This window comes from Hyposmocoma kahamanoa, unplaced genomic scaffold (genome assembly GCF_003589595.1).
Source record: "Hyposmocoma kahamanoa isolate Upper Pololo Valley unplaced genomic scaffold, ASM358959v1 99879, whole genome shotgun sequence".
NCBI lineage: Eukaryota > Metazoa > Arthropoda > Insecta > Lepidoptera > Cosmopterigidae > Hyposmocoma > Hyposmocoma kahamanoa.
The window spans coordinates 7740275-7753456 of NW_020656077.1; the positions used below are offsets into that span (position 1 = coordinate 7740275).

A 13182-nucleotide genomic window follows, 5' to 3' on the forward strand; every position below is an offset into this window, starting at 1 on the left:
AATTCAAATTTAAAATTTAAATACAAGTAAAATAAAAAAAAAGATAAGATACAAGAGGAGAGAGGCGATACAGAGGTGAGATGACGGTGTAAGGAGGTCACACCGTCACAGTATTGTAACTCAAAATATGTGAAATTCGAGATTATACTAATGCTGAACGTAAAATTTGATTCTCTACACGTCAATAAAAGCGTCATTACAATATTGTAAGAAATAATTGAAAAATATCTACTTAACTGAAAATGAGACGAAACTATTTGTAAGTATTTACGCAAATATCACTATGTAACTTTAACCGTGTAGATTTAAATATAAATTTACACGGTTAAAGTTAGTACACTATTGTATTAACGGTGCGATATACTACCTTGCCTTATTATCAGTAACATAATTATATTTCCAGTTTCTATAATGAACGGTGCATACGACGATCTGCGATGTGCAACGCGAGTGCACCGCGAGATATGCGAATGTGTACGCACGTAAACGGCGGGCACGCCAAGGAGTTGTGTGTGCACTCTGTGCTGCTATCATTGTTATATTAGGGTTGTTGCGAATATCGGCATCCACACCCGCATCCGCGGCCAATCTACATAAATCATAATATCCGCATCAACATCCGCAGTCATCGATGGTGATATTCATTGCGGATGTTCGAATCGTAACATGACCTAAAAGGCCCGCTGGAATAATTTACAAACCTTCCAGAAACAGACAGGCGTAAGGAAACCAAGCCACGCGGCTGTAGGTGGACTGTATTTAGGGCGCTAGTAATTCTTTGCATGTGCGAACCTGACTAAAATTATATTGAAGTACTCGCGCGTTCCTCCCTTCACTACGACGGCAGCGGCGCCGGTGTAAGTCTTCAACTGGGCAGGAAAATGGCAGTCTTGTTCGTCTTTTATTCTTTAATTCGTTCGTTGTATTACAATGATTTTCAGAGACACTGACTTCTGACGTCAACATCGACGACACCACGCAGCCAGTTCCGTTTCAGTCAGCACGCGGGGCATTCGATATCATTGTAGATTAAATAACACAGACAGAATACCGAACAGACTGTGTGGTTTTTAAAATAAAACTTTGATGAAATTCCACAACGATTGAGCTAGGCAGATTGATTGTTTTCATTGCGATGGATTCTTTTGTTTACGAATGTCACAAAATCATTGAAAGAATATTTTATTATAATACGGAAGAAAATAGAAAGCTAAAGAAAATAGAAAGCTTTTTCATGTAGATAGATTCAGTAAGGATGTTTTTTTAAAATATCTAAAATCAGGATCTGCGTCAGCATCCGCTGATATGTGACCTGCATCTGCAACAACCGGTTTGTATGTAGCTAACATACTTGTCTTTATTATACTTACACTGCTATATTGCGTTCACCCACAAAATGTCCATAGGGTTTACGTATTGCGTTCTCATCCATTCACGTTACTGACAGACTTTGAATGTCGTCTTTAACCATATTTGCCATTCAGTATTTAATGGAAGTGCACTTCACAATACACCCCGAAGTTTATTTACCTTTTTACGTTAATTTTAGAAATGAAACTGAAATGTTGGAAAATACTTACAGACGTAAGTGTTTGTATTTAGAAACAAGTAATTACATAGCAGTTATGATGATCCAATATTAATGAATTATAAAAAGTGCATCAATAGTTATTCTACGCATTTTACAATGTGGATATCTAATCTAACATGATGCTTGTAGCATGCAATACGCAACGAGTGTTATTGTCTCTTTATCTTTACTAGATTCATTGTTTGCTTAAAGAATGCTACAAACAAACGATTGATAATTAATGTGACAATACAAATAGCTGCAACAGCAAGTGCTATTAGATCGAGGTACATCTTCTTGTACCAAGACACATAGAGTGCAGGTGAGCGCAGATGTAGTGCGCCGCGGGTTTTTATTACATGCTCCACCCAATGCACTAACTCATCGCCCGATGCCACCGGTCGGTCATGATATACTGACGACAAATATTTAACTTTCTTGGTAAACCTACAAAAAAAAATGTTGTGTATGTTATTACCATACACAATAATACACATATTATCGTGTACTGTTATTGTTAGTTCTTACTTCTGATCCTTTAGCATTTCCTGAATAGCAACTTTCAAATCTTGAGTGACGTTATACGACAAATCCACCTTAATTCCAAATCCATTATTCGAAGCCCTGTTCGTATTTATGAACTGATCTAAGAAAATTGGTATTCCAATTATTGGGACACCATAGTGAACTGCTTCTATAAACGACAGTAAACCTCCATGTGTGATAAATATCAAGCAGTTTGGGTGCTCTGTAATAATTACGAATAATCAATTCACCTTATCAACACTTATAAAAGTTTTTCTTGCTTTAATTTAATAAGTACATCTTTTAAATTGATCACTAAGTTAAAATTAAAATGTAGTTATCGAATTTTTAGGTTTTCGCGATTGTTACACATGAAATGAAACTATTTTTTCGGAGTTAAATCGCGTAATTTGTTTTTTAAACAACCAACGTTTCGAGCCCTTTACATGTTCCATGGTCACAAATGTTAAAGGTTGAGTTTATTGGAAAAAACAAATATACGCGATTTCAATCCGGAAAAATAGTTTCATTTCCTATTAACAGGTAGTTCTTAAATTTTTGTGAATATAAATTTAAATTAGCAATGGAAATGATAAATTTTTTTGGATCTCTCAAATCGTCGCGTGTTTTTTTGATTGAGTAATTTGTTGTTGCTGTTGAATTAAGGAGTCTCGCCACACGACGCACTATTCCTTTCCGGTCTGTATGGCGCACCCAATGTCACTGCCAATCGGCGAGTACCTTACGCCGATTGGCAAATCCTGTCACCATAAACAATAAAAAGAAATTGACCGACTAATGTAGTGTTATTCTTTGAAAGGTAAAAACCATTACTACACCGAAGCCGAGACTCGAACCGAACGGGAAAGCAATTCTGAGATTGTCCGAATAACGCTGTATAGTAAAAAAATGGAAACTGCTATAAAAATAGCACCCTGTATATTAAAAGGAAAAAAATATAATATCTACAAATGTGATGACACCTAAACGGGAATGAGCGCCGAAAGAGTTGAGCCGAAGGGATGACTTATTTTACAATTTTCACAAGATTATGTGACGTTTTGAAATTTTGAAAACGGACGAATATGGAGAAAGTATGGTAACCATACGACCTACTTTTATTTAGAAGTAACGGGAGACGACACAGAAATTAGCGATAACAGTACTAAAACTAAATGGTACAAAAACAAGGAATTATATAAAAAGGGGGTCAAGAGATAGTAGAAAGTATCGTTCGCACCAGACTAAAGTATAAAGAAAGGGTTCACTGTGACGATGTCCGTGATGCACACTTATCACACCGTATTGCGTACGCGAGTCGCTTCACGGTCTTGTCGTGGCCTAATGTGTCTCTGCCGCCTCTTTTTAAATAACTAGCATGATGGGCCACTAGGTTAGCTCCAATGTAGGTCTTGTACAAGGTATATGTACGTATCTTATTGTGATTAGCGATAGGTTCGGTTTTTCAATCCTTCCCAGCACCTAAACAAAAATCCGCCTATCCTCTTGTCATCATTTTCAAAACTAACGTTTTTCCAAATTCTTTTAAAAAATTTACCGAGCGCAACCGGGTCGCAAGCTCAATCATCTAGAAGAGATCTTTTTGCGTGAGAAATGAAAATGACTATGCCATGACTACAGAAGTCCAAAAACTAATATACGCGATTGCAGGTCCAAAAAAATTGTTTCATAATTTCAATGCTTTATTAGTTTTATGAGTTTTATACCTACCCAAAATACTTGGCTGCGGTGCCCACTTTACCACATATACATTTTTGGGCAAGATTTTTAAATCATCGTCCTCATATTTCCATATCACAGTTTGTTTCAACTCTCCGAACATTATGACTAGGCCTTCCTTTATTGGTTTTGGTATATCTTTACTTTTCCAAACTGATCCCAGACTGAAATATATGACACCTTCTTTAGCGTTGTCCATTAAATTTTGTAAGTCCTAAAATGAGTAAATATTGAATTACTGAGTATTTTTAATTATAATATTTAAATAAAAGGAATTATTATTATTAATACCTTTGGTAACGGTTTTGTGGGTCTGTCTATGTGCTGCCCTCCTACGAGCTTAAAGTTTTGCGGTAAGCTAGGAATGTTGCCGGAAGCGTGATGTTCATTGGCAAAAATTATAGAAGCATTGTACATCAATTCCTTGTAAATTGGTAAACTCTTGCCACGTTGAGCCAAAATCGGTTCAAAAACTTTTCCAAATACAGCTTCTGCTTTAGGTCCTGTAATAATCCTGCAATATACCTAGTCACAAGTTTTCGACATTTTTTGTGTACCAAAAACCATTCATATATTTTATTTCAGCAATTTCAGCAATTTCATTCTATTAACTACTTACTCCTTAATGTAATTTCCTTTGATTTGTGTCCACAATTCTTGCAAACGTTGTCCAAAATTGAATGGAGGTACGTTGGCCGACAAATAATCTGCTGTATAGGCAGGATTTGTAAATTCATCGATAAGCTGCAACGTGGACCACTGGGCACCCATTGAGAAACTCCAAATCATCGGACAGTTATATAAAAATGACAGACTGCCAAAGAAAACAACAAATGTAACAAGAATTACGTACTGGATTTGATACGTATAACGTTAAATAAACACATTTTAAATTTCTCACCCGCTATAGATTTCGCTTTCGTACAGATCAGCTATAACGACATCGAATTTTTCGTAGGGGTCATTCAAGAGTTTTTTGAAATCGTCATCTTGGAACGCCGCATCTGCTACAGCTATTGCATACTCATGCATTTCTTGGATGTTCGTCCCACTAGAGGAAATGTCATTTTTCTCCATCATACTTGTTATGTTCATGTAACCATCCGCTATAAAATAAACTTGTTAGAAACTTCGACTAGGGCATGCAAACCGGTTACTCGGTTAACAGAAAACACCAAGTAACCGTCCATTTTGGAACCCGGTTTTCGGCTAAGGCGGTTTCCCTTATTTTCCTATTATTATTTTTAGAAGTTTTCCGTAGAAAACTAGGGTTAGAGTTTTTCGGGATTTTTGTCTTAAAACTATTACAACATAAACTCGTAACTCATAATATCATCGTATCGTTATTAATAATGATAAATAAACGCTAACTACAGTGCAGCGACAGCATCCGCAAGATGGGTACGCGAACAGTGTAGCAACAACAACTTCTAAAAAATCTTTCTGTTTAATTTTTCGTTCCTGAGCAGTGTCGCGGTTTTAGCGACTTAATTGCTAGATTCAGATAATTTTACCAATGTTTAGCAAGCTGAAATTGGATTTATCGGGAATTAAAATTTATAGACAAAGCATACAAAGCTTTTTTTCTGTTTGTTCATAAAATTAAGCAACACTTATACTCGTATGTATGATTTTTCAATCCTAACGCTGGTAACACAAAATCAGGCTGGAAAAGAAGATGTTTAATTGCTTGTAGAGACAAGTCATTAAATATGTATATTTAGAGAAATATGCTTATTTATTTTAGAAATTATCTGCCTCCGTGGCCGAACGGTTACCATACCGGACTGCCACGCAGAGGTCCCAGGTTCGATTCCCGGGCCGGGAGAAATATTTGTATGGCCTACAATTATTTCTCTCGTGAGTTTGGGTGTAATTTGTGGTTGTCTATGTGTGTGTCCATGGCACCCGCGACACAGGGTTTCCCTAGTGCGGGGCTATGTTGAGTGTGTGCGTTAAAAAAAAAAAAAGAATATTGGCGTTGTTGTTGGTTTGTTTTTTATTATAATTTGAGAAGTTGATGGATTTCATTGAAGCTGTAAATTCCATGAATAATAAAAATAATGTACAAAACAGTGATTTGATATTTGTTTTAGTTTTCTGACACTTTTAAAGAATTATTTGGGTGACAACAGAAACTATCCGAAAAAACCGAATAACCGGGTAACCGTAAATTAACAACCGAATAAAATGGATTTCAAAAACATTTTGTTTTTTGCATGCCCTACGCACGACAACATGACAGTTAATAAATGTCATTTCCTGAACTTTCAATAACTCTATTCCAAATTATAGGTAGGTTATTAATAATTAAAATTTTATTCTGGTTGACTACAAAATTCAAAAACATTTTGTATTAATAATTAATACAAAATGTTTATTTTTGTAAACTGTAATTGTATATTGTTCTCTTTTTAGAAACGGTTATGGTATTACCGCATTAAATACTGAAAAAACCTTTTTCTTAAATTATATCCTATTTCGTTATTATTTAAATTATATACAGCACATGTCCTTAGTATATGTCTAGTAAGGCTATATGTACTTACTCGAAAATTTACCTAGCTCAAGGATAAACTAGCAAACAAAATTACAACTTAAACGACAGTAAAATTACCTGTAAGGTGTCGAACACTTTTGAAAATGTCAATCTGCCGAAATTTCATTTCTAACTCGCTTTTGATGGGGTAGGCAGTGACGAATGTTACCTGAAATACAATAAAAACTCAACTTTATTTTCAAAACCAAATACAAATCGAGATACCACACCGAGATTACGATGGATATTGTGTAGAGTACTTGTGTCGCCTTTGGGACGGATCTGCCAGTTGTCAACTGGACGATCTGGCTACTGGAACACCCGAGTTGAAAGACTCGTTGGCAACTACTTCTTGGGGTTGGCAAACTTTCGAAGTATCGATATATAACATGAGTATTTTATACGATACAATATTATATTCAGTGAGGATGAATAAATAACATTGAGGAAGCTGATACTTGTAGCTCTTAAGGAGAGAAAAAACGTATGAGTACGCAAGATGATATTCAACACAAGACGATATAATCTCAGTACAGAGTACTAAAAAAACCGACCTCAAAAGTTCGTGGATTTACATATATTTGCCAATATTTAAATCGGTTATCGGAAAGTGCGCAAACCCGGGTTCATCCCGACTTCGGTCTAGGATCATGTACGGGACTTAACACAGGAGATAATAAAAATCTGTTCTCACTGCTTAAAGAACATATATCGAGAGAGAAAAACGCCTTGAATTGGAGAATAGCAAAATCAACCATTAAAATAATAGGGGTTAAAGTATGAAATTGCCGATTTGTACTGAAAATCTAAATTGTTTATATTTTAAATTTTTAACAAATTTATTTAATCAAAATAGTTGCCATTATTATCTATACATTGCTGCCATCGAATGGGAAGGTTATTAATGCCTTTGCGATAGAACTCCGACGATCTAGACTGCACAAACTGTGTGAAAGCATTTTGTACTGCCTCCTGGGAAGAAAACTTCTTGTCACGTAGATAATTGTCCAAATCACGAAAAAAATGGTAGTCCGTTGGAGCAAGGTCTGGTGAATACGGAGGATGACGAATGGTTTCTAACTGCAGTTCCTGAAGGGTCAAAATGGTTTCTCGTGCTGTGTGAGGTCTCGCGTTGTCGTGGAGCAATAATGGTGAAGATCGATTCATGAGTCGGGGCTGTTTTACTGCTAGTTTTGTCAACATGGTTCGGAGTTCGGCACAATAGACATCTGCCGTTATTGCTTGACCAGATCGGAGAAAACTATAGTGACCATTACCTTTTTATTGGTAAGTTTTGCTTTAGGACACTGTTGTGGCATTTGACCTGGGGTCAGCCATTGCATTTTTCTTTTCCGGTTATCATAAAGAATCCACTTTTCATCACATGTTACAATTCGATCCAATATTCCTTCATTTCTGTACCGGTTCAACAAGGCAACACAAGTTTCAACACGCGTTTCTTTCTGCAGATCAGTCAAATCATGAGGCACCCATTTTTCGTATTTTTTTATTTTATTGATTTGACGCAAGTGAGTCAATATTGTGGGTAAGGTAACGTTAAACCATGCCGCTAATTCCTGGGTAGTTTGACTAGGATCGGCTTCCACTATCTCTCTTAATTCATCGTTATTCACCTGTGTGGGCGGTCTTCCTCGTGCCTCGTTCTTTAAGTCGAAATTTCCATCACGAAAGCGTTTAAACCAAAATCGCACGGTGCGTTCATTAGTAGACCCCTCTCCAAACGCAGCATTGATATTGCGGGCTGTTTCTGCCGCGTTAGTTCCGCGTCGGAACTCGTATTCAAAAATCACTCGAATTTTCGCAGTATCCATCTTTCTTGTCTAAATTGAATAACAAAAACAATTGAAAGTCGATATTCAAATGTTTCAAATTTAAAAAAAAAATCACAGAAACCATTTGAAAAAAGTTTCATTCGAAAACCTCAAACCATGAAGATTCTATGAAAATTCAAAGAACCTATTGCAATAAAACGGCAATTTCATACTTTAACCCCTAATAATTGCTCCTTATAATAAAATTTAGGCGCTATTTATAAAAATGAATCAATAAATACTGTGGAAGTAGTTTATATTATGAAATGGCCGTAGATATCAATTGAATTCCTCTTTAATATAAAATATAAGTCGTCAGTTTTTTCCTTGGAGTAGTAATGTTCAAATATTGATCACGAACCAAAAATATTTTCTGAATTTTAACAAAATATATGCGTGTCAATAGATGGCATTGTGTGTTACAAACATCGAGTCTATACCCAAAAATAGAAACGAAATCAGGGCCATACATTCCTGGTAACTCATCAGTGATACATCACTTATAAATATCAACTCTCGTTTGCACTGAAATATAGCAGCGCCAACAACTGACCTGTGTGTACACCTCCGTATATTCCAAAAATATTCTGTATTTATTGTAATAAAGATAATATCTCTAACAATGGCGTGCTGTTCCATTCGGTGGTGTGGGGAAAAACAGCAAAACATCTAATTACAAAACAAACGGAATTAAATTTCATCGGTAATTAAATATTAAATATATAATTTTACAATTTTCGTCCATTATAGCAAAGCTCAAGTTAAATGGTCGATTTGAAGTGAAACAATAGACGACACCCATTGACGCAGTTGTCACAGTAATTATATGGCACAATAGTTTTCAAACAAATTAAATGACATTTCGTCTCTATTTCTGGTTATATACTCGATAGTTATAAATTAACGCTTCCCAATATAGGTAGCTCTCACTGATCGTAAACAACTTACAAGAATAGCCGGCACTGTACATAAAAATCTATGAAATAAGCGTCATCTAGTTGATTTGTTTGTTATCACAAGAAATTAGGGTAGCTTTGATAAATTGCATCTAATTTTTTTTTTTAATAAAAATATAAATGCGCATTTGACCTCCATCTCACCTGATGGAAAGTGACGATGAGGTCGACGATGTAGCATGCACACCTAAATAATGCCTATTCACTCTCATCGTGAAAAGGTCCGAGTTATAGCGTTCGGGGAACAAGTCTGCAGGCAGGGAATTCCACTCCCTAACCGCTCGCCATATAAATGTGGAAGCGAAACGCTTCGTGCGAATCCGGGGAACATCCACAACATAGAGGTGGAACCCCAGCTCACGTCAAGTCCCCTGTTAATGGAAAGGGGAAGGCGGAATCAAATTATGCAATTCCATCGCACACTCTCCGTGATATATCCGGTAGAGTACCGATAAGCTGGCAACTCTACGGCGGTGTTCAAGGCTCAGCAGCTTCGTTTCACCTAATTCCGAGTCACCTATAAGCCTCTTCCCACGCTGTCTATTGAATCAAAGGTGGCCAGTTGGTATTTAGCAGTGCCATCCCGTAAGTGGCAGTGGTACTCCATACACGACCGGACTTGTGCTTGCTACAGAGCTCGTCAATGTAAAACAAATTGGTTACAAAAATATCTATTTGGTACTCGTGCGTCATCTGGTGTACCAACGAGGTACTAAATACCTCTGACTACTCTGTCTTGTCCTCTTGAGTTTTGGTCCGTGACAAGACTCAATGCGAGATTTTATTCTTGCACAATATTTGCTTCTACGTTCATTATATTATGTGTGATAACTGTCAAAGTCAAAGATTATTTATTCCATAGGTAAAATAAATTTACACTTGAAAACGTCACATTTAAGCTACTGCTCGTTCACTACGCTGGCCTCCCTGAGAAGAACGAGCAAGAAACTCTAGGGATTGCTCTTTTCAAAAAAATAAATACTATGTAATACACTTTGAATCAAATTTGTGTGGATTCTGGAGCCATGTCGTCTTTCCATACATCTTTATCTAACACGTAGTCTTCAATTTTGTAATATGATTTTTCGATCAAAATATTTTGAATGTAGTTTTTAAACTTAGGAAATGATAAACTTAATATATGCTCCGGAATCTTATTGTAAAAACGTTTACAGTTCCCCATAAAAGAGTTGTTTACCTTTGTTAAACGAAATCGTGGTACCATGAGTTTGGACTTAGCTCTAAGGTTAATATTGGTTTTTGATTCCTAGCACATAATAAATAGTATCGCATGTGACCACCAGATGGCATTGTATCGTATAGAATATTGGTGAGAAATAGATGGCGCTATTCATAATTGCATAATGTTAAATTACAATATCAGTTTAATTCGAAGGAAAGGTTTACAACCAAATTTTTTTTTTTGTAGATCTTTAAAATAATTATTCACACTTATATTATAATTTTAAGTCGTCGTTCCTTCGTCGTCGGATATTCCTACGGCTAACACTATGGTTAACTTTTCTTGTATTTTTGTCGATTAACCGTCAACATGAGCAAATGTGATAGATGCAATAAAGTGATCACCAAATAGAACCCTGGTATGGAGTGCAGTAAATGCGAGAAGATAGTACATGGGACCACTCAATGTTCTGGACTTACTAGCAAACAGTTGTCTGCCCTACGTGCAGTAGATAACCTAGATGTGTCAAGAGTATCGTCTAAATACATCTAAGATTTAGATTTAGATTTATTTTATAGTAAACTTTACATTATTATATACAATATATTGTATTACAAGAATCGTTACAAATAGTAATAAATGTTACATTTCAAAAAATTACAAATATCCAGTACTAGTTTTGTACTACGTTATTTTAACATAGTCAATGTAGTTATGTGAAATAATGTAGGAACATATTAAATAATAATTATGTCAATATAATGATTGTATGCATAAAGTTTATGTAATTTATTCATTTCTGTAAAATAATATCTATCCGTAATAATCTATAAATTACAACATATATTACAAGACCATGTCCCTATATTCTTCAGTGGAATAATACGCATTATCCAACAAAAAGTCTTTCAGTCGACGATCAAATGTTTCATCATTAGCCGGGCCGATTACGCGCGGATTTTTTTCAGTGAGTGCTAACCGTCGCGGTACAACCCTCAGTCGTCCTGTGGAGCGGGTGTTATAACGGCTTTCATGCCTTTCAAAGTTGAGTAAATTTTTTCGTATGAATGTGATTATTCCATATAAATACAACGAATACATGGTCATTATCCTGTGTCTCACAAATAAGTCCCTACAAGAGACTCTTCGTGTTACTCCGGCAAGTATCCTCATTGCTCGTTTCTGAATAATGAATACCCTGTCAGAATCAGTGGAGTCACCCCATAGAATGGTACCATACGACATTATGGAGTGGAAATATGCAAAATATGTCGTAGTATGGAATCTGTAACGACAGGTTTTAATTTTTTTTAGTGCATAAGTCGCACTACTTAGTCTACCACACACTGAATTTATATGACGCTTCCACGTTAAATTTTTATCCAGAATGAATCCTAAGAACTTACTGTGGTCAGTTATGGGAATTGGACTATCCAAACACGTTGGCCTCGGGATTGATCTACCAGAGAACAATATTAAACTAGATTTAGCAGCATTCAGTATGAGACCATTGCAAGTGAACCATTTCATCAGACTCATATATACATTTCCTACTTTTATATTGAGTTCGTCGTAAGTTCAGGCGCACACAATTACAGTGGTATCATCAGCGAACAAAACCAATAAGCCATCAGTGATATGGGACGGTAGGTCATTAATAAACGTCAGGAAGAGGGTTTTCCCAATGAAGATCCTTGAGGAATTCCAAGGTTCACGTCACCTCCACTACTGCGTAGTTTTTTCCCACCTGATATTACTTCAACTCTGAATTCGGCGTGATAAAAATGATTTCAAAAGATCGAATGTTTTGCTTCGCATACCATAGTGACATAGTTTCTCCAAGAGTAATTCGTGACTGATTACATCAAACGCTTTTGACAGGTCACACATCATTCCTGCTACTTTGCACTTACCATCCAACCCCGTAATTATTGACTCCACCACCCTCTGTGCAGCCGCTGTGGTGGACCGATACTTACGATAGGCATATTGGTTGTTTGCCACAAGATCATTGTATTCTGAATGTGACATTAGGTGAGAGGAAATAATCGACTCAATTATCTTTGAAATATTAGGTACAATAGTTATAGGTCTATAATTATCAACTCTGCTCATCTCACCTTTGCCCTTGTACACAAGACATACACGCGTGCTGTATAGGACTTTTGGATACACTCCCGTGCAGAACATCTCATTGACGAGTTGTACCAGTAGAGTTGATATGACTGGCCAGGCAATTATAAGTACATTTACTGATATGTCATATATGTCCTGTGTAGCGGGAGCCTTATTCACTAGGTGTTACAAACATTTGTTGAGTGTGTCTTTTGTAACACTAGGCAGTGTGCAAGTGGGTGGTTGTTTGCTGTAAGGGTCGCTCCTTTATCATTCCTGAGGCAGATGATGATTTTAACTCGGGTCAATTCTGACGTGTTTTATGTTATTATTCATACAATATGACTTAAATTCTCGTGCGAAGAAAGGTGGGCCGTAATCTGTCACGAGTTGGGATGGTTAACCGAATTGTGAAAAAATGTTCCTAAATACAGCTATTGTCGACCGTGTGTCGGTATTTCGCATTTCAATCGCCTCGATCCATTTAGAGTGAGCGTCTACCATAATTAAGAAGCGTTTGCCGGCGCAGTCGGCGAAGTCCGCGTGCAGACGCTGCCAAGGGTGCAGTGGGAACTCCCACGGGTGCAGCGGAGCGCGCGGCGGCGCGTCGCACACCGCGCGGCAAGCTTCACAAGTCCGACATAACTCTTCCAAATCTCTGTCCAGACTTGGCCAATACACGTAATTTCGAGATGGACTTTTCATTTTACTAACGCCTAAGT

General features: G+C 36.7%; 2 protein-coding genes across 2 annotated transcripts; both read right to left on the minus strand.

Annotated features, from left to right (window-relative positions):
• Positions 1-1659: 1659 nt before the first annotated feature.
• LOC113239363 (UDP-glucuronosyltransferase 2B10-like) lies at positions 1660-6524 on the minus strand. Its single transcript, XM_026476341.1, has 7 exons — positions 6453-6524; positions 4737-4941; positions 4455-4649; positions 4127-4349; positions 3827-4049; positions 2099-2318; positions 1660-2017 (listed from the first exon to the last, which is right to left on the minus strand). Exons 1-7 carry the CDS (start codon positions 6499-6501, stop codon positions 1741-1743), a joined length of 1392 nt encoding a protein of 463 aa, XP_026332126.1. The 5' UTR covers positions 6502-6524; the 3' UTR covers positions 1660-1740.
• Positions 6525-12859: 6335 nt separating this feature from the next.
• Positions 12860-13165, minus strand: LOC113239554 (uncharacterized protein K02A2.6-like). Its single transcript, XM_026476616.1, has one exon. The coding sequence runs from the start codon at positions 13163-13165 to the stop codon at positions 12860-12862; it is 306 nt and encodes a 101-aa protein (XP_026332401.1).
• Positions 13166-13182: the final 17 nt, after the last annotated feature.

What these genes read in the sequence shown, in the direction of transcription:
- LOC113239363 (XM_026476341.1), bottom strand. Translation starts at nt 6,501, where the DNA reads ATGAAATTTCGGCAGATTGACATTTTCAAAAGTGTTCGACACCTTACA. An exon ending in GAAAGCGAAATCTATAGCGG is followed by an intron (nt 4,650 to 4,736) that starts GTGAGAAATTTA and finishes TTTCTTTGGCAG; the next exon opens with TCTGTCATTTTTATATAACT. An exon ending in ACCGCAGCCAAGTATTTTGG is followed by an intron (nt 2,319 to 3,826) that starts GTAGGTATAAAA and finishes TAATTATTACAG; the next exon opens with AGCACCCAAACTGCTTGATA.
- LOC113239554 (XM_026476616.1), bottom strand. Translation starts at nt 13,165, where the DNA reads ATGAAAAGTCCATCTCGAAATTACGTGTATTGGCCAAGTCTGGACAGA.